At 46.2% G+C, this 27,314-nt stretch overlaps 1 protein-coding gene across 3 annotated transcripts in view; it reads right to left on the bottom strand.

Annotated features, from left to right (window-relative positions):
• The window catches only part of si:dkey-91m11.5 (PH_BCR_vertebrate and RhoGAP_Bcr domain-containing protein), a 362,049-nt gene that overhangs the window by 125,085 nt on the left and 209,650 nt on the right, over positions 1–27,314 (bottom strand). For all 3 annotated transcript variants that reach the window (XM_052032051.1, XM_052032049.1, XM_052032050.1), the window contains exon 10: positions 10,625–10,790. In XM_052032051.1, coding sequence (XP_051888011.1) covers positions 10,625–10,790 — 166 coding nt within the window. The remainder of the gene's footprint in view (positions 1–10,624; positions 10,791–27,314) is intronic.

Raw genomic sequence — 27,314 nt, 5'->3', positions numbered from 1 at the left:
CCAATGGACGTTGTAATTAACTCACAATAAAAAGTAGTGAGTTGTGTGCGAGTCCCCTCCACAATATTGTTATTGTGTCTTTGTAAGAAAAATGTCATGTTCAAATGGCGCTGTAATGGCTGAGCTTTCTGTGAACTGGTAAGTGTAGTTCACAAACCCATCCATCTATGGACTTGATGGCTACACTCCATGGTCGGGTGGGCTGTTGGTGGGGAGAGTGGAGTCTCTCTTAGGTGACCTCTTCCATTACCACGCTTTCCATTCGCACTATTCCCATTCCCCCTGCCACAAAGGATGTCTTTAAATCACCAACCTGTGGTTTACCACTCTACGATGCACAGCTGCATGTGAAATGTGCAAGTCAGGTTTTAACAAGGGAGCAAACCACAATAATGATTACTTAACTATTCCAATTTTGTGATTTTTTTTTAATGACTTCCTATCTGAGTTAGCGCTTTGTGCATCATCCACTTAGCATACCAAAAATGTCTGAAGTTGTAGTGACTCACTGTCCGAGCAATCGAACCGGCTCGGCGTCGTCAGAGTGGCAAGGCCCAAGATGGCGTTGGGCCTTCGTTTTCCCCGAGCGACGGGGAGAACCTGCGTGCGGGAAAAGGTTGATGATGTAGTGCATATGTCACTTCCGTTTTCGGTGAGCGGGAACCGTTCGTCTTAAAAGGCCCGCGCAAGGCGGGAAAATAAATCAGTTTTTGTTCTGCAGCCCACCAACTAGTGTCTTGCTTTCACATCGTGGTGACCTCGACAGTACAAATGGATTTTGGACCCGCACAATGGATGACAACGCAGCAGCCAACGCAGAGCCACTCAAGCTGCCCACCTTTTGGACGCTTCGGCCCAGCGTCTGGTTCAACCAGGCTGAAGCACAATTCCAACTTCGGCAGATCACCTCCGACTCCACAAAGTACTACCACGTGGTCAGCTCTCTGGACCAGGAGACAGCCGCCCAGGTTGGAGACTTCATCCAGTCTCCTCCGGAGGAGGTTAAGTACCTGGCTTTCAAAGACCTTCTTATTCAGACCTTTGGCCTCTCCCGTCGCGAGCGCGCCGCCCGCCTGCTTTGTCTCGACGGCCTGGGGGACAAATCCCCATCCGCCCTAATGAACGAGATGCTGGCCTTGGCTGAGGGACACAAGCCTTGCCTAATGCTCAAACAGGCCTTCCTTGAACAACTACCCGATGACATTCACCTGCTGTTGGCCAACGCCGATTTCAGCAACCCACGTGAGGTAGCTGCCCGGACAGATGTCCTGGGGAAGGCCAAACGCGACAGCAGGTCATCCGTCGACCAAATTGCCAGGCCGCCAGTTCAATGCCTACCTAAACCAGTCCCAACAACCGAGCGACCACACCCCAGAAACACAGATGAAGACACTGGTGACCAGCTGTGTTTCTACCATCAGAGGTGGGGCGCGGAGGCCCGTTGATGCTGTCCACCCTGCAAGTTTCAGGGGAACGCCAGGGCCAGCTGTCGCTGATGGCTACGATGGCTGGCCGCCAACACAGCCTCCTATTCGTTCGGAACAAGCAGTCCGGGTGTTGTTTCCTTGTCGATACTGGAGCAGAGGTCAGTATTTTGCCCCCGACTGGCCACGACACTCGTAACAGGCAACAAGGTCCTGTACTCAATGCCGCAAATGGCACAACGATACGGACTTTCGGTACCCGTAAAGTTCAATTACAATTCGGCGACAGCCGTTTTACCTGGAACTTTACCCTTGCTGCCGTCGCCCGGCCACTCCTGGGAGCCGATTTCCTTCTGGCCCACAGCCTGTTAGTCGACCTGCGAGGGAAGCGGTTAGTGCACTCCAGAACTTTCCAAACCTACCCCCGGGAGAAGCTGGACTACCAGCCCCGCGCCTGGACTCCGTTTCCCTGTCTGGCAACGAGTTCACCAAGCTCCTAGCTGAGTTCTCATCGGTTTTGGCACCTCAGTTTACAAATTCGATGCCTAAACACGGGGTGCCGCACCACATCATTACCACAGGGCCACCCCTTCATGCCCGAGCATGACGACTACCTGCATACAAGCTCCGCCTGGCAAAGGAAGAGTTCCACCGCATGGAGGAGCTGGGGATTGTTTGCAGGTCAGACAGCCCCTGGGCCTTCCCCCTACACATGGTCCCCAAAGCCACCGGTGGGTGGAGGCCCTGCGGCGACTACCGCAGGCTGAATGACGCCACCCCCCCGGACCGCTACTCCGTCCCTCACATCCAGGACTTTGCGGCGAAACTACACGGGTCCCACATCTTCTCCAAGGTGGACCTCGTCCGGGGATACCACCAAATCCTGGTCCACCCTGACGACGACCCCAAAACTGCACTTATCACTCCATTCGGCCTCTTCGAATTCCTTCGGCCTTAAGAGCGCTGTGCAGGTCTTCCAGTGGCTGATGGACGCAGTAGGCCGCAACCCGGACTTCATGTTCATTTACTTAGATGACATACTAATCGCCAGCCGTGACTGCCAAGAACACCTTTCCCACCTCCGCCAACCGTACTCCCGTCTCTGTGATTTCGGCCTCACTATCAACCCGGCCAAGTGCCAATTCGGACTTAACTCTATCGATTTCCTTGGACACAGAATAACCAGCGAAGGAGCAACACCCCTACCCACCAAGGTAGACTCTATCCGCCATTTTGCACGTCCCAGCACGGTCAAAGGCCTGCAGGAATTCCTGGGGATGGTCAACATTTACCATCGGTTCATCCCTGCAGCAGCCCGTATCATGCGCCCTTTGTTCTCACTGATGTCTGGCAAGGGCAAGGACATTGCCTGGACCAACAAGGCTGCGGCTGCCTTCGTTAAGGCTGATGCAGATGCCGTGATGCTGGTACACCCTAGGACAGACGTCCCAACCGCCCTCACAGTGGACGCATCCAACACTGCGGTTGGTGGAGTACTGGAACAACTAATCGAAGGCCATTGGCAACCCTTGGCATTTTTCAGCAGGCACCTTAGACCACCCGAACTGAAATACAGCGCTTTTGATCGGGAACTTCTAGCGCTGTCCCTGGCGGTCCGGCATTTCCGGTACTTTTTAGAAGGCAGGCCTTTCACTGCTTTCACTGACCATAAGCCTTTGTCCTTCGCCTTCTCCAAGGTCTCCAATCCCTGGTCAGCTCATCAGCAGCGAAATTTGTCCTACATTTCCGAATTCATAACGGATATCCAACATGTCTCCAGAAAGGATAATGTCGTTGCTGACGCGCTTTCCAGACCTACCATCCACAGCCTGTCCCTGGGTGTTGACTACACAGCCCTGGCTGACGCACAGCAAGCCGACGACGAGCTGCCCAGCTACAGAACTGCAGTGTCAGGCCTGCAGCTCCAAGATTTCTTAGTCGGTCCAGGTCAGCAGACCCTCCTTTGCAACATCGCAACAGGTCAACCCCGCCCTATAGTTCTGGCAGCCTGGCGGAAATGTGTTTTCAACTTGGTACACGGGTTGGCGCACCCATCAGATCAACTGTTCGACTGGTCGCCAGCAAGTTGGTCTGGCATGGCCTGCGCAAACAGGTCAGTGAGTGGGCCAGGACTTGTCCGCACTGCCAGACATCAAAAATCCAATGACACACCAAGGTCCCGCCACAGCAGTTCGAGCCTACCTGCAGAAGGTTCGACCACATCCACGTCAACCTCGTTGGTCCTCTGCCAGTTTCAAGAGGAGCCCGGTACCTCCTTACCATCGTGGACCGGTTCACGAGATGGCCAGAGGCAACCCCTCTATCCGACATCATGACTGATTCCTGCGCCCGGGCGCTGCTCACAACTTGGATCTCACGTTTTGGTGTTTCGGCCCACATCACTTCAGACAGGGGCATCCAGTTTACCTCCAGCCTCTGGTCTGCACTAGTGGACATGCTAGGGACGCAGCTGCACACCACCACGGCCTACCACCCTCAATCAAACAGGTTGGTGGAACGTTTCCACCGCCATCTGAAATCAGCCCTGATGGCCTGCCTGAAAGGTCCTAACTGGGTTGACGAACTGCCTTGGGTCCTGCTTGGCAATACGCACTGCCCCCAAGGAAGATCTCCACGCTTCGTCAGCTGAACTCGTGTACGGTGTGCTGCTGGTCGTCCCAGGGGATTTCATATCCACCCTTCGGGGCCAAGAGGAACAACCCATGGCAGTCCTGGAAAAACTGCGCGAGAGGCTCGGCAGCTTGGCACCAATTCCCACGGCACGGTCAAGCCCCATCCTGTGAGCCCAAGGAACTACGAGACTGTAAGTTCGTTTTTGTTCGCAGGGGCACACCCCGGGCACCATTGCAACGACCATACGAGGGGCCGTTCCGGGTCATCAGGAATAATAGGTCCACCTTTATTTTGGACATTGGGGGCAAGGAAGAGGTCTTCACGACAGACTGCCTCAATCCGGCCCATTTAGATCTACAACAACCGGTCGAGGTCCCAACACTGCGACACAGAGGCCGACCTCCTAAGCAACGGCTAGCACAGCCCGTATCGCTGGTTCTGAGGGGGGGGGGGGGTTGTGTAGTGACTCACTGTCCGAGCAGTGAACCGGCTCGGCGGTCAGGTCGCGCGTCGTCAGAGCGGTGAGGCCCAAGATGGCGTTGGGCCTTCATTTTCCCTGAGAAACTGGGATAACCTGTGCGCAGGAAAATTTAGATGACGCAGTGCATACGTCATTTCCGTTTTTGGTGGGCGGGAACCGTTCCTCTTAAAAGGCCCGCGCAAGGCGGGAAAATAAATCAGTTTTTGTTCTGCAGCCCACCGACTAGTGTCTTGCTTTCACATCACGGTAGCAGCCACTACAAAGTCCAATTTCTAGGTATACTTGTCTAATTAAGGAGATTCACTGCCAATGAATTGTATTTTTCTACACAAACGGAGGCTTTTCTTTGGTCCCTATTACATGTCATCTAGAGGCAGAATATCTCTTTCTATACCATATCCTTTTATTCAACATGAATTATTGAAGGTTGAATCTGCTACTTCCTGCAGGCTTTTATAGGCATGTGCCTCAATTTTACTTTCATGCACGATGCACATGCCCCTGTCTACATCAACAGTACTGAGGTTGAGAGGGTTGAGAGCTTCAAGTTCCCAGGAGTGTACAGCCTGTTCTGGTCCAACCACATAGATGCCACGGCCAAGAAAACTCACCAGCACCTCTACTTCCTCAGGAGGTTAAAGAAATCTGGCATGTCCCCTACACACTCACCAATTTTTATTGATGCACCATAGAAAGCATCCTATCTGGATGCATCACAGCTTGGTACGGCAACTGCTCTGCCATTGACTGCAAGAAATTGCAGAGAGTTGTGGACACAGCTCAGTAAATCATTCCCACATGGACTCTGTCTATACTTCTCACTGCCTCGGTAAAACAGCCAGTATAATCAAAGACTCCACCCACCACAAACATTCTCTCTTCTTCCCTCTCCCATCCGACTGAAGATACAAAAACCTGAAAGCATGTACCACCAGACTCAAGGACAGTGTCTATCCCGCTGTTATAACACTAATCACTGGCTCCCTAGTACAATAAGATGGAGTCTTGACCTCACAGTCTACCTCATTATGACCTTGCACCTTATTGTCTACCTGCACTGCACTTTCTCTGTAGCTGTGACACTTTATTCTGCACTCTGTATTATTTTCCCCTGTACTACCTCAATGCACTGTGTCATGATCTGCATGAATGGTATCTAAGACAAGTTTTTCAATGTACCTCGGTACAAGCGACAATAATAAACCAATTCCAATTCGAAGATTCCTCTTCTTGAAAGGGAACCAAACACTTGAGGAATCACAGTCGTACACCACAGCCCAGGAAAACCACAACTTTTTAAGAACAACAGAAATCGCAGTTGGACACAAATATAAAATTATACTGTAATATAATGTGACCCCCTCACGTTCTTGACAGTAAATTCTAATATGCATCCAGGGTGAAGGGTCTTTGAAACTAACATAGAGATTAAGAATTATGTTGTTCATTCTCCAGACAAGAGCAATACGAGCTTCAGGTGCAATCAATCAGCATGGGGGAAGGGGAAAAAAAGGCCAGAATGAGAAAGTTCGTTCAAAGTAGAAGCTCAATTATCAACCGATTTTGGATGTTCCCTCAGCACTCTCCCACGTCTGCCCTTGCACTCACAGAATGTAGAATCATAGAACAGTAACGCCCAGGCCACCATGTCTGTGTTGATCACAATACCAAATTCAAGTATTCCCAACTGCCTGCATATGATCCCTATCCCTCCATTCCCTGCATGTTCATGTGTCTGTCTAAAAACCTCTTAAATGCCATTATCTGCTTCCAATACTACCCCTGGCAGCCTGTTCCAGGCACCTACCACATTCTGTGTAAAAAAATTTGTGCTGCACATCTCCTTTAAGCTTTCCCCCTCCCACCTTACAGCTATGGTATTTGACATTTCCACTCTTTAATCCAGGCAGCATCCTGGTGACATGAGACTACAGGTGCTGGAATCTGGAGCAACAATCTGCTGTAGGAACTCAGCAGGTCGAGTAGCATCTGTGGGAGGAAAGGACTTGTCGATGTTTTGGGTTGAAACCCTGCATCCTCGTGAACCTCTTCTGTACTCTTTCCAAAGCTTCCATATCCTTCCTGTAATGGGGCAACCAGAGCTGCACCCAATACTCCGAGTGCAGCCTAACCAGAGTTTTTATACAGCTGCAAGATGGCTTCCAGACTCTTATACTGGGAAACAAGGGAAGAAAAGGCCCACAATATTGTGGGCCGAAGGGCCTGCACTGTGCTGTAGTGTTCTATGTTCTATGAGATATGGGTGCTTCATTCCACAACTTCAGTATGACTGTTTGCAAACACAACTAGTGGGAATGGCCAGCATGATTCACCCATTAATTTATGCATTGGACAATTGACTGAACAGTAACTGATTCACCAGATTGCAGGTCAACGATGTTGTCAGCTGAAAAAAAATGTTGATGTAAAAAGCCCACTTTCAGAGTAACTACAGCTAATAGACAGTAATAAATGTGGTTAAACTTAAGCTTACTGAAGCTTATTAAAACAACTGAAAACTTTGAGGTGTGGAAAACACTAAGTGGACATTGACTTGCAGAATTCTTGGCCACAACTGTATTAGTCCAGTTCTGACCACTACAATTTTGGAAATATGTGAAAATCCAAGGGTGAAGAAAATAACTCTGAAATGTATGGAATAAGACCAGAAAATGCAGGAAACATTCAACAAAACAGGCAGCATCTTTGAAAAGAGAAACAGAACCAATGTTTCAGGTTTGACAGAACAGTCTGACAACAGGTTTGACCATTGGAGAGAAATTTGGATGCTTGAAAAACTGTAAACAAAAAACACTGTTAAACAACTCTCAGTGCAAAAAGTTTATGATATAAAAATGAAGTAGGTGGTGCTGATTTCCAGCATTATTTGCTCTTTGAGTGGTTTGTCTAATAGAAAATCAACAAAGGAAGAATTTGACAAAGCACTGCTGGAATGTTTGAAACAACGATATGGTGAAGGTTTGCCATGGCCTTTACTGATTTGTGCTAAACAAATAAGACCTCTTTTTGCCATTGTAGGAATGGAGGGGTCTTTAGTACTTTGTCTGAATGGCTGATTTAGTTCAAATAAAATGACATGGTATCCATGCCATTTGCATTCAAGGGGAGAAGTGTTACAGAATCATTCAACATGGAAACTGGTCCTTCAGCCCACCAACCCATTTATACTAATCCCATTTTATTTTCCCCACACTCTCTTCCCTGATTTAGAGGGAACAGGTTTACAAAAAACAAATTCAGGGATGTTAGAGTCACATTAAATGTATTGTCACTAAATGGGTGACTATTTAAGTTCAGCTAAACATAGTCTAGGTACTTCAAGAGAGGAAACAATCCCAAGCACATGAGGCTGCAATAAGCAGAGCATGCAGAGGAATGCCCTGACCTATTCGGTCAGGTGACTCGCTGTGCAAAGGACAAGTTGCTTCACCCTAGCAGACGTATACACCTGTGTTGAGTAGTTAATACAGATTCCATCGAGGCTGATTGTTTAAGAGTAAGCAGCTGTCTAAGAGAGATGCACAGGCGATAACTTAAGAGAACAGTTTTAACACAAACTTCACCATGGCTGGTATAAAAGAATGAATCAGCACCAGTTAGATGGGTATACATGATGAGGGAAGTTATATGACATAGGCTATGATGACAGAGAGAGAAAACCCAGCAGACGGAATCCAAGACAATGAGGGTCAAGATCCAAGACAAAATCAGGGCTCTGAGTCAGTGTCTCTGAGTGATAGATCTGTGTTGGGACTAATCACCTTTGCTTGGTCACCCTACTGAAATTAGGTTGTACGGTTTCCTGTTAATTACATTCTAAGTGTTAAAAATCATGTTCAACCATCCACGAGTAGCAGATGGTTTACTTTTCCAGCACTGCGTGCAGAGGGGTCTGGGACAACCTCACTAAACGGGAAAGAAAGAACAAGCACAACCACACAGCTGGCACCCATATGAAACTCTGTGTCAAGGGTAATCAGGACAGAGTCAGAAATAGGAAGGACAGGTACCAGAGAAAGTAACATATTAAAGAAAATATTTAAAGTAATGGAATAAGTCGTGGCATTCAGGCTCCATTGGGTGAACATAGCGTATAAGGAGTGAGACTTGTATATCAGGAATCCATCCTCACAGAAACTTGGGAGTGAGTTCAAGAGATCAAAGGCTTTGTAGATCTAGAAGGACAAACATAGTGAGTAAACAGCCACAGAGGGAAATGCAAATGCAAAATACTGAGAGCAAAGTGGCTGTCTTCGATCAAGTTCACAAAGGAATATAAGGGTCCTCTGTGGGAGGTTGCTAGGATCCATCAAGCAAAACATATCCAAATTAGTCAAGGCTACAATCATTGCCTCATGGATGAATGAGTTAGAAAAGCAGGAAAAAAGGAATGAGGTTGAAACAGGAATTACAGAAGTTGAAGCAGGAAAAGCAACAGGAATTACAAAAGTTAGAACAAGAAAAGGAGTGGAAGGTCTTTAGGGGCCGAGGCTACAAACACTGCACAGATTGTATGTTTGATTCAGTTTCAGGCTCAGGTTGAAAAGGCTGATTACAGTCGCAAATGTCTGAAAATGGAACTGAGAGGACCAAGGAATAGCTAATAAGAAGAGCAAAAATGTTCTGACCTCCAGCTGAAACAGAATGCTCAAATTAAACATAAGCAGACTACACATAATCAGCAGGAGATTACAAGCTTGCCGTCACATGTATCTGCCCAGTGACAGATAATATGCGTCTTTGGAGCCCACTCCCTGGGTGGCAATGAATAGAGAAATCCAGAGGAGGTAAACTAGGATTATTTGGCAGGTGAAACAAATTGGTGTCATGAGGTTGATGGCGATAGGGATCCGAATAATGGGAGACAATACCCACCCCAGGAGGGTCAGCCTCCTGTGTAGCTGATAATGACTTGGACAACAACTGATCCACAGGGTGGCCAAGGGATTCAAACCCTAAGGTGAAAGAAGGTGCCAAAATATAATGGTACAGGGTCCATGCATACCTTTGTGGCTATTACTCAGCTCTGGGCTTTGCATGGTTTCAATAATAGGGAAGAGACTAAGCTGTTGTGTATGTTCTGTTTGACCTGGGTGCAACACAGGGCAAAGGACTGTGCAAGAAATGAAAGACTTATCTTAGGGACAGCAGGGATGAATAAAAGGGAAGGTTACAAAAGTGCCAGCAGGGCCCACACCTACTCCCTGTAGTCTTTGCCATTCAGTTGTGGAATAAATTTTGATGGCATTTATAGTTGAGGTATGAATTGACAGAATATGACAGGTAACTTGGCCAAGTGGATAAAGACACTCAAGTTCCCCCAAATGGAAATAGCTGCAACTCGTGAGGTCTATAACCCTGAGGATTAGAATTATAATGAGCAATAGGCTCTCTAACAAATGACTAGGGCATGGGAAAGAGAATTATTGGAATGAAATAAAACAGGCGACATAATATCAAGATCACTGGGGAGGGTGCACACCTTCCAAATGACCACTGACACAGAAGAACAAAATATTACAGGAACAATTTGATACAATAATGGGGTTGAACCTTTGATGTTGTTAATTGTTGTGTATGGAAAGTGTCTGAGGAGGAACAGTATTGCCCATTTCCATAACTAATCTAAACCTTATGATACGGTGATGGCTGTTCCCCAAGAGTTCTCCTATTGGCTTACCTCATACTCCTGAATCAGATCCAGCAAAATCTCACTGGGCCAAAAGCATACTGATCTAGAAAGCATTCCTCAACATGTCATAAATTCCTCCCCTTCTTGGCCTTTTAACATTAACTCAAGCCGACATAACAAGGCTGCATTTTTCAGAAATTGATATTCATTTGAATTTAATAGCTGCTGGTCAGGTTTCCTAGGACTCCAGAATGCAGGACCTGAAAAACCTGGTTCCGCCAGATTCACAAGTTAAGTATTTTTCCAGCACTGCCATAGAGCAGAACACCAATTCAGACACTGCATTCCAGTGCAGATTAGGCCACAAAGTCAGAGAGAGAGTGTGGGGAGAGAGCATTAGGCTGAATAAAGTTTATGTTATTTTCAAATTACCTTTTCTCTTTGTATTTCATTCTTGATCTGAGAGATCTTTATTTTCATTGTGTCCAGTTCTTCATCGGGTACTAGTGGAATGGTTGGAGAGTCTGACTCATCTAGATTTTGAAAACTCAGATCGGCGAGAGGAATGTACCACTTACAATCATACTGCTGGCTCTTCCTATGACACAAAGGAAAGCATTCTCATAAGAGGGACTAAGAATGAAAACAGGGAAAGTTGTTGCACATTTTTTAAAAATACTTGTCCTGTTCAGAATCAATGGCCAGTGTCATCAACCTACAGACTAACATGCTGAATTGATGGATTCAAATGGCTTAATATTGTCTTCAGATCAGGGAAACAGGACAGCAAGATCCAAAACCTTTCTTCTGAATATACTGGATATACATTTGAATATTTTCAATCCTGGGCTTGCCTCACAAATTTTTAACTGGATTTTTTTTTCAATCATTTATGGATGTAGGTCATAGAGCCACAGAGTCATAGAGTTATATAGCACGGAAACAGGCCCTTTGGCCCAACGTCCTTGCCAGAGATGGACCAGGGATGTGGGAGGTGGTGAGAGGGAGGGGATGTGGTGAAGAGGGTGTGTGGGAGGTGGTGAGGGGTGGGGGTATGGGAGGTGGTGAGGGGGAGGGAATGTTGGTGAGGGGGAGGGGATGTGAGAGTTGGTAAGGGGGAAGGGGATGTGGGAGGTGGTGAGGGAGGGGGTGAGGGGAAGGGGTGTGGGAGGTGCTGACGAAGGGGGTGTGGGAGGTGGTAAGGGGGAGGGGTTGTGGGAGAGGGGTATGGCAGGTGGTGAGGAGGGGATGGGCAAGGGATGGGGAGGTGGTGATGGGGGAAGGGGAGGTGGTGATGGGGGAAGGGGAGGTGGTGACAGGGGAGGTGGTGATGGAGGAAGGAGGGGTGGTGATGGGGGAGGGGGGAGGTGGTGATGGATGCAACCAAGCCAGGGCTGGTAGGTGACAAGTAACATTCACACCACACAATGACAACATCCAATGAGAGAAAACCCAGCTCTCACCTCCTGACATCCAATGACTGTCAGTATCCTGGGGGGTTACCACTGACCACAAACTGAACTGGAACAGCCACATACACAAAGTGGCTACAACAGTAGGTCAGAGGTTGGGAATCTCATGGCAGACAACTCACCTCCTAACTGTCCAAAGCCTGACAACTGTGAATATACCCATAGCTCAGAGTCTGCAGCGATTCAAGAAGGCAGCTCACCAGCTTCTCAAAGGCAGTGAGGGAAGGGCAATTAAATTCTAGCTCAGCCTGTGAATCAATAAAAAACAATTTGGGATTGTGTCTACTGTGGTTAAGATTTCCTGGTATTGTACAGCTGATCTGGAAACTGCTCCTCCTTACTTGAAAAACCAGAAATTGCTGGAAATATTTAGCAGGTTAGGCAGAGAAAGTGTCAGTTTTTAAGGTCATTTTCAGTTGATTCAGCACATTGCTGTCAATTCAAAAGAAGCAGAAATGTTAAAGGACATTTAATTCTTTTAAAATTAAAATGTTGGCCTCACTAGTTTGCAGTTTGAAGTACCCTGTGGTGTACCGTCAAACTGCAACAGATATTGAGTTGAACTTTTGTCTGGTTTATATCTGTGTGCTAATTGTACCTTAAATCAAAAAGCTGCAAAGAACACTTCCTTCCAAATGGCTTAGACTCTATGTTTCACTGGCTGGAAGTAATTCCCTGTATATGCCATATTAAGAGCATATTCAAAACTACTTCCATCTCTGTGGTTCCAATGTGATTTATGTTTCATTCAGGCTTGTGGTTTACCATCTCCTCCAGCTGTGTCACTACACACTTCCTCTACTTCAAGTAGAACAGCAGACGGCACACAGTGTACAGAACTTCCCTACATCACACTGAAAACACTGCTCCTGCTCATGCTCTAGTCCAGTGGTGTACACAAGTCATTATGGCCATAATGTAGGTACAACAGCTGATTCACATGGTGTATCCGCCGTTAGCGTGAGAAGTAAGGAAGTCTTATTGTAATTCACAGTCATTCTCATCCAGCAAAGGAACAGGCCCTTCGGCCCACCGTCTGTGCCGAACATCAACTATCATTACACTAATCCTATATTAAACCATATTTTCAACAAATCCTCCAGATTTGACCACTCTCCTGCACACCAGGGGCAATTTACAGTTGTCAATTAACCTACCAACCCACAATTCTTTGGGATGTGGGAGGAAACCAGAGCACCCGGAGGAAACCCATGCAGCCAGAGGGAGAATGTGCAAACTCCACACCGACAACACCCGAGGTCAGGATTGAACCCAGGCCTCTGGCACTGTGAAGTAGCGGCTCTACAAACTGTGTCACTGTGCTGCCACAGAACCATAGAACATTACAGCACAGGCCATTCGGCCCTTCTAGTCTCTGCCAAAATGGTATTCCACTAGTTCCATTTACTTGCACCCAGTCCGTAACCCTCCAGACCCCTCCTGTCCATGTATCTATCCAATTTATTCTTAAATCTTAAAAGTGAGCCCACATTTACTACATCAGATGGCAGCTCGTTCCGCACTCCCACCACTCTCTGAGTGAAGAAGTTCCCCCTAATGTTCCCCCTAAACCTTTCCCCTTTCACCCTAAAGCCATGTCCTCTCAAACTTCTCTCCTAATCTAGGTGGAAAGAGCCTACTCGCATTAACTCTGTCTATACCCCTCATAATTTTTGTAAACCTCTATCAAATCTCCCCTCATTCTTCTGTGCTCCAAGGAGTAAAGTCCTAACCTGTTCAATCTTTCCCTGTATCTCAACTCCTGAAGACCCGGCAACATTCTAGTAAATCTTCTCTGCACTCTTTCAATCTTACTGATATCCTTTCTATAGTTAGGTGACCAGAACTGCACACAATACTCCAAATTTGGCCTCACCAACGCCTTATACAACCTCACCATAACATCCCAACTCCCATACTCAATACTTTGATTTATGAATGCCAGGATGCCAAAAGCTTTCTTTACAACCCTGTCTACCTGTGATGCCACTTTCAGGGAATTATGTATCTGAACTTCCAGATCCCTTTGTTCCTCTGCATTCCTCAGTGCCCTACCATTTACTGTGTATGTCTTACCTTGATTTGTCCTTGCAAAATGCAACACCTCACACTTGTCTGCATTAAATCCCATCTGCCATTTTCTGGCCCATTTTTCCAGTTGGTCCAGATCCCTCTGCAAGCTTTGAAAGCCTTCCTCACTGTCCACTACGCCTCCAATCTTAGTGTCATCAGCAAACTTGCTGATCCAACTTACCACATTATCATCTAGATCATTGATATAGACAACAAACAACAATGGCCCCAGCACAGATCCCTGAGGCACACCACTAGTCACAGGCCTCCAGTCTGAGAAACAATCATCCACTACCACTCTCTGTCTTCTGCCATGGTTGTATAGGTTCTTGATGTGGCAGCACCTGCAGTTTTGGTCTCCTTGCCCAAGAAAGGATGCACTTGCCATAGAGGAAGTGCAGCAGGTTCCAGGGCTGGTGGGTTTGACACATGAGGAGAGATTGTGTGGACTTGGGCTGTATTCCATAGAATTTAGAATGAGAGGAGATCTCATTAAAACATACAAAATTCTTAAAAGACTTAGCAGGCTCAATGTTTCCTCTGGTTGGGTGGTCTAGGACTGGGGGACAGAGTTTGCAAATAAGGGCAGTGCAATTTAGATGTGAGATAAGGAGAAGTTCCAGCAGTCCAAGTGTGGAGAACCTTAGGAATTCTCTCACAGATGGTGTGGAGGCAGAGTCATTGTTTTCATTCAGAGACGGATAGATTTCTGGACATAATGGATATGATGACAGTACTAGAAAATGGCATTGATGTAGAGTCACAGACATACAGCACAGAAAGAGGCACTTCAGCCACTGTATCCATGCTGACCAGCAAGTAATAGTGGCACAGCTAGTAGTCTGCCTCACCCAGGTTTGATCCTGACCTGCAGCATTGTCTCTGTGAAATTTGTATGCTCTCCCTGTGGCCGTGGGTTTCCTTGGGGTGTTCTGGTTTCCACCCACATCTCAAAGTTTTATGGGTTAATAGGGTAATTGGCTACTGTAAATTGTCTCTAGTGTGCTGATGAATAGTAAATCTGGGGGTGGGGAGCATTAGTATAAGTGGGTGCTTGATGTTTGGGTGGGCTCGATGGGCCAGAGGGCAGGTGTGTGACTCTATCTCTAAACCATCAATACTAATTCTATTTACCAGCACTTGATCCATAGGTTTCCATACCTTGGTACTTGACCAAATACTTACATGTTGTCAGAGTACCTGCTTCCACCACCCCCTCAGGAAGTGCATTCCATATGTCAACCACCCTCTTGGTGAAAAAATTCTTCCTCAAAAACCTCTCACAAGTTCAAGTTCAAGTAGCCCTCTCTAATCCTCTTAACCCATATCCTAGACCCATGCCCTCTAGTTTTAGACACCTCTGCTACAGGGAAAACTTTCCTACTATCTATTTTATCCATGCCCTTCATAATGTTGTACACCACTTTCAGAGCTCCCACTTAACTTCTTCCACCCAAAAGAAAACAAACCGAACCTCTCCAGTCTCTCCTCATGACTAAAACGCTCCATCCCAGGCAACATCCTGGTGGATCTCCTCGGCATCTTCTCCAGTCAATTACTTTCTTTCTTAAGTGTGGTGACCAGAAGTCTACACAGTACTCCAGCTGTAGCCTAACCAATGTTTTATATAGTTTACCATAACCACCCTGCTCTTATATTCTATGCCCCAGCTAATGAGGGAATGTATACCATCTGCCTTTTTCACCTCCTTCTCTACCTGTGTTGTTTACCTTGGACAAATACACCCAGGTCCCTCTAATGCTCAAGATTTCTTGAGGCACAATCATTCACTGTGTAGGTCCTATCCTTCTTTGTCCTCCCAAAGTCCATCACCTCAGTATTAAATTCTATCTACCAATGCTTTGCCCATCTTACCAACATATCAAAATCATCCTGTCGCCTGTGACTAACCTCCTCACTATTAACAAAGTCATCAACTTGCTAATCATACCTTCTAAATTCATGTCCAAATCATTAATGTATATAACAGCAGTTAGGGTCTCAGCACAGATCCCTGTAGTATACCTTTGGTCCCAGGCTTTGAATCACAAAAACAACTCTCCACCGTCACACTCTGCCTGCAACTGTTACCAAGTCAGTTTTGGATCCAATTTGCCAACTTGCTTTGGATCCTATGGGCTCTAAACTTTTGGACAAGTTTTCCATCTGCTACCTTGTCAAAGGCCCGTCTGAAGTTCACTGAAACTACATTAATCGCACTGCCCTCATCAATACATTTTGTTACCTCTTCAGAAAATTCAATTAAATTGGTCAAACCGGATGTACCCCCAACAAAGCTATGCTGATTATCTATTTTTAATCCCTGCCGATCTGACCCTAGATTGATTGTGTCCCACAGAATTTTTCGAACAATTTCCCTACCACTAATGTTAGACTCACCAGTCTGTAATTATCTATCTTATCGCTGCTGTTCAGCTTCAAGTTCCTGGACGTCAACATCTCGGAGGATCTATCACGGGCTCAACATATTAATGCAATCATGAAGAAGGCACGCCAGTGGCTCCATTTCATTAGGAGTTTGAGGAGATTCGGTATGTCACCAAAGACTCTTGCAAATCTCTATAGGTATACGGTGGAGAGCATTCTGACTGGTTGCATCACAGCCTGGTATGGAGCCTCCAATGCACAGGATCGCAAGAGGCTGCAGAGGATTGTAGACAAAGCCAGCTCCATCACGTGCAAAACCCTCCCCACCATCGATCCATCATCAAGGACGCTCACCTCTGGGACATGCCCTCTTGTCATTACTACCATCAGGGAGGAGCTACAGGAGCCTGAAGATCCACACTCAATGATTTAGGAACAGTTTCTTCCCCTCCGTCATCAGATTTCTGGACGGCCCATGACCCATGAACATTATTATTCTTTTCTTTGCACTATTTATTTTGTAATTTATAGTAATTTCATGTCTTTTCACTGTACTGCTGCTGCAAAACAACAAATTTCACGACATACGTCAGTGATAATAAACCTGATTTTGATTCTGAATAAAGGTATCACATTTATTGTTCTGCAGTCATTTGGCACCCTACCCTTGATCAGTGAAGATATTTAAAATCTCTGTAAGGGCCCCAGCAATCTCCACCTTTGAGTCCCACAGCAGCCTAGAGTACATCTAATCAGGCCCTGCAAATTTATGCCTGCTAAGAAATCTAATACCCCCTCCTTTTTAATGATAACATGTACAAGATTACTTCAGATTGCACTACTATCTTTGCACCATTCTGTTGTTGTGCTCATCGCTGTGTTTATTGTTGTACTTATCATTAGCATGTATACTGGACTACACCCTGGTGTATATGACAATAAACTAATCGGAATCTGAATTCTCCAACTTCAATGTCCTTCTCCTTGGTGAATACAGATGAGGAGTATTCGTGTCAGCTCTCACATCTATCCTCCATGTCTTTTATCCCTAATGGGCCCAACTCTCTCATTGGTTACCCTCTTGCACTTAATATACTTGTAAAACACTGAGATTTTCCTTAATTTAGTCTGCCCATGATATTTCATGCCTCCTTGTTGCCCTCCTAATTCCTTAAATTAAGGACCCCCCTGTACTTCCTACACTCCTGAAGGGCTTCTCTTGTTTTCTTTTCTCTATCCTTGCCATCAGCTTCCTTTTTTGTCTTGATCCAACCCAATATTCCTTGCACTCCTCTCCTTATCTCGCAACCTTTGGAAACAGGTTGGCCCTGAATTCTCACAGTTTCACTTTAAAAGACTCCCAACTGTCTGACTTGCCAGTGTCCTGTCAGAGAGATATACTGCATGGATACAGGCCCTTCGGCCCAACCAGTCCATGCTGACCACAGTGCCCACCCATCTAGTCCCAATTTCCTGAGTTTGGCCCATATCCCTCTCAGCCCTGCTCCTCCAAGTGTTCTTAAATAATGCTATTGTACCTGCCACAACCACTTCCTCTGGCAGCTTGTTCCATATACTCACCACCCTCAGCCTGAAAAACGTGCCCCTCAGGTCCCTTTTAAATCTTTCCCCTCTCGCCCTAAACCAATGCCCCCTAGTTTTGGGCTCCCCTACCCTGGGGAAAAGACTGTTACCATCCACCTTATCTATGCCTCTCATAATTTTAAACACTTCTATAAGGTCGCCCCTCATTCTCTAATGTTCCAAGGAATAAAGACCTAGCCTGGCCAACCTCTCCCTATAACTGTCTCCCAACAGTCTCATCAACCCCTAGACTCTGCCACTCATTTACACACTGTGGGCAATTTTTATACAGTAACCAATTAACCTACCAACCCTCACGTCTTTAGGATATGGAAGGAGAAAGGATCACCCATACAAAACCCACAGCATCACAGGGAGTACAACCTCCATGCAAACATCACCCAGCCATCCTCCAATTCAAGATCATAATTTCCAGACCATCATAAATGTCTTGAAACTGACAGAGTCATGGTGACTACTTCCAAAATGCTCTCCCACTGACACTTCAACCACTTGACCGGATTCGTTCCCTAAGATTTAGGTCCATGACTATCTACATACACACTCAAAAAGCTCAACTGCATGCACCTTAAAAATTCAATTCAGAAGTTCCTTCTCAGCCTTTCATACCAATGTGATCCCAGCTAATAATGGGGAAGTTGAAATCCCCTACTACTATTAGAACTTCACCTTGCAGAGAGTTTCACCTTGCAGAGTTGGGATTTGGAGCAGTGGCTTTAAAAAGAGGTGAGTCTCTGTGCCTAAGCTTGTGAGTTTCACCTTGCAAGAGTCTAAATGAGGTACATTTGCAAATTGTTACCAGTTGATTGGCTTATTAACAGCAGCAAATAAAGGGAAGGCAAGTATAAATGGAGCAGCCATTTTGGGAGTGGGCCAGTGTTAGAGTGAGCAGCTCTGGCTCTGGTTCAAGAGGCTTCAGTGAGAAGAGGTGAAGGTATGTCTCTGGTAAGTTCCTTTCTTTGCTTTGGTGCCAGGCTAGTAATGAGAATGGCTCCAGGGTGGGTGGTGTATTCAGCTTGTGAGATGTGGGAGTTCTGGGAGACATCCTGATAACTACATCTGCATGAGGTGCATCCAGCTGCAGCTCCTTACAGACCCAGTTAGGGAATTGGAGCTGCAGCTGGATGAACTTGGGCTCCTATGGGAGAATGAGGAGTACATAAATAAGAGCTACAGGAGGCAGGTAGCTGGGTGATTGTTGGGAGGACTGAGAATAGGCAGGTAGTGCAGAGTACCCCTGTAGCTGTTCCCCTCAATGACAGGTATACTGCTTTGGATACTGTTGGTGGGGATGACCTACCAGAAGAAAGCTGCAGTGACCAGGTCTCTGGCACTGAACCAGGTTGTGTGGTGCAGAAGGGAAGGGTGAGAAGAGAAGGGTGGTAGTGATAGGAGATTCCATAGTAAGGGGGGCAGACAGGAGATTCTGTGGATGTGAAAGAGACTCCTGAATGGTATGTTGCCTCCACAGTGCTAGGATCAAGTATGTCTCAAGATTGGGTCCAGAGCATTCTCAAGGGGGAGGGTGAACCACCAGAGGCTGTGGTCCATATTGCTACCAATGACATGGGTAGGAAAAGACATGAGGTCCTGAAGAGGGAATATAGGGAGCTAGGTAGGAAGTTGAAAAGCAGGACATCAAGGGTAGTAATCTCTAGATTGCTGCCTGTGCCATGTGCCAGTGAGGGTAAGAATAGGATTATTTGGCAGATAACTGTGTGGCAGAGAAATTGGTGTAGGGGGCAGGGTTTCAGATTTGTTGATCATTGGGATCTCTTCTGGGGGAAGGTATGACCTGTACAAAAGGGACAGGTTACACCTGAACTGGAGGGGGACCAATATTCTTGCGGGCAGATTTGCTAGAACTGTTGGGGAGGATTTAAACTAGTTTGACGGGGGATGGGAACCAGAGTGATAGGTCAGAGGTTGGTTCATTTAGTGTACAAGTAGATGCAGAATGTAGAAAGGTGGTGAGGAAGGATAAGCAGTTGAAAGGGCAAAATTGCAGTCAGTTGGATGGGCTGAAGTGTGTCTACTTTAATATGAGAAGTATCAGGAACAAGGGTGAGGAACTAAGAGCGTGGGTAAGTATGTGGAACTATGATGTGGTGGCCATTAGAGATTTGGCTGTCACAAGGGCAGGAATGGCTGCTGGATATTTTGGGGTTTAGATGTTTCAAAAGGGACAGGGATGGAGGTAAGAAGTGGGGGAGTGGCTTTGCTAATCAGGGACAGTGTCACAGTAGAAAGGGAGGACATCCTGGAGGAATCATCTACTGAGTCAGTGTGGGTGGAAGTCAGAAACAAGAAGGGAGCGATTGCTCACTCTATTGGGAGTATTCTGCAGAGCCCCCCAATAGCAGCAAGACACTGAGGAGCAGATTGGGAGGCAGATTTGAGAGGTGCAAAAATAATGGTTGTTGTCCTAGGTGATTTCAACTTCCCTAATATTGATTGGCATGTCCTTAGTGTAAAGGGAATAGATGGGATAGTTTGTTAGGTGTCCAGGAAGGATTCCTGACACAGTATGTGGACAGGCTGACTAGAGATGCCATACTGGACCTGGTACTAGGTAATGAGCCTTATCAGTTTCAGATCTCTTGGTGGGCGAGCATTTTGGAGATAGTGACCATAACTCCTTGACCTTTACTGTAGCCACGGAGAGGGACAGGAGCAGATGATATGGGGAAAGTATTCCCCTCTGGGAGGGGGAATTATGATGCTATTAGGCAGGATCTTGGGGAAGTGCACAGGGGAAGTGTCGAGGTTGTTTAAGGAATGCTTGCAATGGGCTCTGGATAGGTTTGTCCCATTGAGACAAGGTAAGGATGGTAGAGTGAAGGAACCGTGGTTGACATAAGATGTACAATATCTTGTCAAGAGGAAGAAAGAAGCTCACCTGTGGTTTAGAAAGCATGGATCAGACAGGGCTCTGGAGAGTTACCAGGTAGCCAGGAGGGAGCTTAAGAATGTAATTAGGAGTGCTAGAAGGGGGCAATGAGAAGGCCTTGGAGAGTAAGATCAAGGAAAACCCCAAGGTGTTCTACATGTGTAAAGAACAAGAGGATGACTAGAGTGCGGGTAGGACTGATCAGGGATAAGAGGAAACGTGCCTGGAGTTAGAAGAGGTAGGGGAGGTCCTTAATGAATATTTTGCTTTGGTATTCACCAGAGACCTTGACGTTTGTGAGGATGGCTGATATGCTAGGGCATGTTGACGTGAGGAAAGAGGATATACTAGAACTTTTGAAAAACATTAGGATAAGTCACTGGGGCTGGACAGGATATATCCAAGTTTATTAAGGGAAGTGAGGGAAGAGATTGCTGTGCCTTTGGCAGCAATCTTTGCATCCTCACTGGCCACAGGAGTAGTGCCAGATGATTGGAGGGTGGCAAATGTTGTTCCTTTGTTTAAGAAAGGGAGTAGGGATAACACTGCTGTAGTGTTGTATGTATGGTAACCCTGGGAATTAGTCTTAATTCAGTGGTGGGCAAAGTACTGGGGAAGATTCTTAGACTGGATTTATGGGTATTTAGAGGCTAATTAGGGACAGTCAGCATGGCTTTGTGAGGGGCAGGTCATGCCTCATGAGCCTGACTGAATTCTTCGAGGATATGACAAAGTACATTGAAGGTAGAGCAGTGGATGCAGTGTACATGGATTTTAGTAAGGTGTTTGGTAAGGCTCCTCGGGGAAAGCTCATTCAGAAAGTCAGGAGTTATGGGATCCAGGAAATGTGGCTGTGTGGAGTCAGAATTGGCTCCCTCATAAGAGAGGGTGGTGGTAGATGGAGCATATTCTGCCTGGAGGTCGGTGACCAATAGTGTTCCGTAGGGATCTGTTCTGGAACCCTGCTCTGATTTTTATAAATGACTTGGATAAGGATGTGGAGCAATGGCTTAGTAAGGTTGGTGGTGTTGTGGATAATGTAGAAGGTTGCTGTAGATTACAACAGGATATTGATAGAATGCAGAGCTGGGCTGAAGTGGCAGATGGCGTTTGACCTGGAAAAGTGAGGTGATACACTTCAGGAGATTGACTTTGAAAGCAGAATACATGGTTAATAGCAGGACTCTGTGGAGGAACAGAGGGATCTTGGGGTCCACATCCATAGGTTGCCACATGGGTTGATAGGGTTGTTAAGAAGGTGTATGGAGTGTTGGCCTTCATTGTGGACAGTCAGACTTTTCCCCAGGGTGACAATGGCTAACACGAGGGGACATAATTATAAGGTGATTGGAGGAAGGCATAACGGGGATGTCAAGGGTAAGTTTTTTTACACAGTGGGGGGGGGGGGGGTGTGTGTGGAATGCACTGGCAGCAGAGGTTGTGGGGGCAGCTACATTAGGGACATCCAAGAGACTCTTGGATAGATAAATGACAGAGAAATGGAGGGCTATGTGAGAGGGAAGGGTTTGATAGATCTTAGAGCATAAAATGTTGGCACAACATTGTGGGCTGAAGGGTCTGTGCTGTTATGTTCTAAACATAGAACAGTACCACATAGGAACAGGCCCTTTGGCACACTCAGTGCTGGCCATGATGCCAAATTAAATAATATTTCATTATTAGTCATGTACACTGAAACAGTGAAATGCACCTTTTGCAGTGTTCTGGGGACAGCTGTAAGTGTTGCCATGCTTCCAGCACCAACATAGCATGCCCACAACTCCTAACCCACTCTTTGGAATGTAGGAGAAACCAGAGCACCCAGAGGAATCCCATGCAGTCATGGGGAGAACATAAACTCCTTAGACAGCAGCTGGAATTGAACCTGGGTTGCTGGCACTGTAAGAGCATTACACTAACTGCTACACTACTGTGCAGTTAGTCTATCTGCCTGCACATGATCCCTATCCCTGCATGTTCCATGTATTTATCTAAATGTGCTTTAACTGCCACTCTTGTATCTGCTTCCTGGCAGGAAGTTCCATGCACTCACCTACCTCTTGGGGGGGGGGGGGGGGGGGGGGAACCCACACATCTCCTTTAAACTTTCCTCCTCTCATCTTAAAGCTATGTACTCTAGTATTTAATACTTCTACCCTGGGGAAAAGGTTCTGAACTCCCTACCTCTGCTCAGGTCTCCCCTCAGTCTCTGATGCTCCAGAGAAAACAATATAAGTTGTCCAACCTCTTGTAGCTAATGGTTTCTAATCCAGATAGCAACTTAGTGAATCTCTTCTGCACCCTCTCCAATGCCTCCACATTGTTCTTGTAATGCAGCAAGCAGAACTGCACACAATACTCCAAATGAGGCCCAACCAAAGTTTTATACAGCTGCAACATGACCACCTTACTCTTGAACTCAATGCCCAACTGATGAAGGCAAACATGCCATACTCCTTTATCACCCTATCTACTTGTGTTGCCACTTTCAGGGAGCCATGGACTTGGACCCCAAGATCCCTCTGCACATCAGTGTTATTATAGGTCCTGCCATTTATACATCTTCCCCTTTCATTTGACCTCTCAAAGTGCAACACTTTACACTTGGGCAGATTAAACTCCATCTGTCATTTCTCTGCCCACATCTGCAACTGATCTATATCCCACTGTATCCTTTGACAACCTTCACTGGCCATAATTCCAATGATTTTTGTGCATCCACAAACTTACTAATCAGTCCTTCCCAACACACCCAATAGCACCAGCAAACCTCCCATCAAAGATATTGGGCCCATTCCAGTTCAGTCACAACCTGTCAAACCTGTGTGGGTCCTATTTTTCCTGGATCCAGAAATCTACAGTGCTTCCTCTCTCCAATATTTTAGCCACATTCACCTATCTTCCTCTTCCTATTCTCACTACTAAATGGCACTAGAAGTAATCCAGAGGTCCTGCTCCCCAAACTGCTACTTCATGCTTCAAGTCCTCATTCTTTTCTTCACATGTCAGTCCCAATCAGTTCCTATTGGAAGAATCCCATCAGTCCCATATTCTGCTTCCCCACCCCCATTCTTATTCCCTGTAGCCCTGCAATTTTTCTCATTCCCATCAATCCTCCATTCTTCCTGCAGAAGTAGTAATTTTACAGCAGCCAATTAACTCACCACCACATCTTTGGGACATGGAAGGAAACCAGACTATCTAGTGGAAAACGTGCACACATGGGGAGAAGATGTAAATACCACACTGATAAAACCTGAAACTGGGTCCCTGCAGCTGAGTAGCCACTGGCTTTATTAGATGGATTGATGAGAGGAGTATTACTGTATGTGGTCTTGGGGACCACAGTCAGTGAGGTGAAGGGAGTATCAGTGAGGGAGTGTTTTGGAGATAATGACCATAACTGTGTATTTCAAAGTGAGCAGGAAAAAATGGATAGACCAGGAACAAGGTCTTAAATTGGGGGAAGTGCAATTTCATTAAAATAAGACAGGATCTGGCAAAGGTAGATTGAAAACATCTACTTACAAGCAAATCTACATCTGCACAGTGGGAAGCATTCAAAGGAGAAATAAGTGTTCAAGGCTGACATCTTCCTGCAAGGGTAAAACCCAGGGTAACAAGTTTGGGGAACCCTGGATGATGAGGGATGTTGGGGGGGGGGTGGGGGGGAGGAAGCAGATAAGGGAATAGAACTAAAGATGGGGGAGGCCTGTCAAGAGTCTAAAAATACAAGAAACTTAAAGAAATTATGAAAGCAACAGAATTAAGGTAAATCAGAAGGTGTTTTATAAGTAATTAAGGGCAAAAGAACAGCTAGGTAGAGTGCCCAATAGGGACAACAGAGGCAACCTATGAGGTCCTAAGTGAACTCTTTTCATCAGTATTCATAAAGGAAACAGGCTTTAACTCAGCAAAGGAGAAGGGGAACATCTAGTGTGGCCTCCATAAATAGAGGTTCTCAATGCCATAGTGGGCTTAAAGGTGGATATGTCCTCCAAGCCAGATGAGATTTATCCCAGGCTGCTATAGGAGGAAAGGGAAGAGATTGCAGTGATTCTGGCTGAGATTTTGTAATCTTTGCTGACCACTAGTGAGGTATCAGATAACTGGAGGACAGTAAACAAGGTCTTCCTTTTGAAGAACAACAGGAAAACCCTGGCAGTTGTAGACCTGTGAGCCTAACATCAGTGGAAAAATTGAGGGCAAGGATTAATCATTTGGAAAGGCAAGGACTATTCAGAGATTGGCTTTGTCAAGGGCTGATTTCACCTGACCAATCTGATGGAATGTTTGAGTCATACAGCACAGGAACAGGCCCTTTGGCCCAACTTACCCATGCTGACCAAGATGCTCATCTGAGCTAGTCCCATTTTTCCCACATTTTGCTCATAACCTAAATCTTTCCTATCCATGTACCTGCCCAACTGTCTGGACCACTTTCTCCAGCAGCTCATTCCACATACATAGTACCACACTATTCAAAGAAAAAGTTGCCATTCAAGTTCCTACTAAATCTTCCCCTTAAACCTGTGCCCTCCTTGCCTTAAAACTTCTTGATTCCTCAACCCTAGGAAAAAGACTGAGTGCACTCAGTCTATCTATGCCCCTAAGATCACCTCTGTCTCCTATGCTCTAAGGAAAACCTTGCTCTAAGGGCAATGCTGTAGATGTGGCTTACAAGGTCCCACATGGGAGACTGGTGCAAAAGGTCAGGGCTCAGGGCAAGTGGTAAATTGGATCCAACAGTGGCTTAGTAATAGGAGATAGGTGGTGATGGTACAGGGTTCCTTGTGTGATTGGATACAAGTTAGTGGTATTTCACAGATTGGTACAGTGACACTGTTTGGAATACACATGAATGATGTGGATGTAGAAGGCATGATCAGTAAGTTTGCTGATGACACTACGATTAGTAGAGTTGTTGAATGGTAATGTCTGAAGGAGTATAGAGGAACCGTGATGTGGAAGTCTGGAGACACAAGTGATTGCAGATGCTGAAATCGAGCAAAAAAACTCTGGGTCAAGAAGCATCTGTGGAGGCAAAAGCAATGGTTGGCATTTCGAGCTGAGATCCTGCATCAAGATTGAGTGTAGAGGGGACATTCTCAGCACATAGAAGTGAGAGGATGGGGTGAGGCAGAGGCTGGTAGGTGATAGGTGGAAACAAGAAAAATAGGCAGATGGAGCCAAGTGCAGAGGGGAAAGGGAAGGTTAGATACACAGGCTAGTTGACAAGTGGAACCAGCTAAGGAGGGATGCTGGGTAGATGGAACCAGTAGGGAAAAGTGATGCGTACGTAATGAGGGTGGGGGGGGAAGAAAGGGAGAGAGGCTCTGGGAAGACGGGGGGGGGGGGGTGGTGTGGGGGTTACAATTCAATGTTCATGCCATTGGGCTGTAGGCTACCCAAGTGGAAGATGGGGTTCTATTATTCCAGTTTGTGCCTGGCCTCTGGCAGTGGAGAAAGCTGAGGGCAGACAGGTCTGTGTGGGAATAGAAAGGACATACAACCAGCAGCTCAACATGGCCTCATGGACAGTAGGTATTCTGCAAAACAGTCACCTTGTCACCACTTCACGAATGTAGAGGAGGGTTTGAAGGTGATTGAGGGTAAGGCAGTGGATGTTGTCTACATGGATTTTTAGTCAGGAATTTAGCGAGGTCCCTCATGGTAGGCTGATCCAGAAGATTAAGGTGTATGGGATCCATGGTGACATGGTAGTTTGGATTCAGGATTGGCTTGCCCATAGAAGACAGGGTAGTGGTGGAAGGGTGTTATTTCTAGCTGGAGGTTTGTGACAAGTGGTGTTCTGCAGGGATGTTTGCTGGGGCTCCGGTTTGTGATGTATATAAATTGCTTGGATGAATATGCAGATGGATGGGTTAGTAAGTTTGCAGACAGCACAAAGATTGGTGGATTAGTGATGGAGTTTAAACCAGGCAAGTGTGAGGTTTTACACTTTGGGAGATGTAATGTAAAGGGAAAATACAGTTAATGGCAGGAGCCTGAAAAGCATTAATGTACAGAGGGATCTTGGGATCTAAGTCCACAGCTCACTGAAAGTGGCCACACTTGTAGATATGGTGGTAAGGAAGGCATATGACATGCTTGCCTTCATTGGTCAGGGCATTGAGTACAAGAGTCAGGAAGTTGTTGCAGCTGTATAAAACTTCAGTTAGGCTGCACTTGGAGTATTGTGTGCTGTTCTGGTCACCCCATTATAGGAAGGATGTGGAGACTTCAGAAAGGTACAGAAGAGGTCTACCAGGATGCTGCCTGGATTAAAGGTATGAGCTATAAGGAGAGGCTGGACACTAAGCTGGTTGTTTTCTCTAGAGCATCGGAGCTGAGGGGAGATCTGATGGAAGTTTATAAGATTAAAAGTCAAGGACAGATGAAAAGTAGATGGTCATAATTCTTTTTGCAAGGTAGAAATGTAAAGTGATAGAGGGCTGCATGGGGGAAGTTTAAAGGAAATGTGCAGGGCAAGTTTTTTTTTGTGTAGTGGGTAGCTGAAATGGGCTGCTGGGGGAGTGGCGGAAGCAGATGATAGTGGCATTAAGAGGCTGTTAGACCCATGAATATTGCAGGGAATGGAGGGATATGGATAATGTGCAGGCAGAAGAGATTTAGTTTAATTTGACACTGTGCTCAGCACAGACATTGTGGGCTGAAGGGCCTGTTCCTGGGC

This window comes from Pristis pectinata, chromosome 17 (assembly GCF_009764475.1).
Source record: "Pristis pectinata isolate sPriPec2 chromosome 17, sPriPec2.1.pri, whole genome shotgun sequence".
NCBI classification, from domain to species: Eukaryota; Metazoa; Chordata; class Chondrichthyes; order Rhinopristiformes; family Pristidae; genus Pristis; species Pristis pectinata.
The sequence above is the reverse complement of the archived record's forward strand: the minus strand, read 5'-3'. Positions and strand labels throughout refer to the sequence as shown.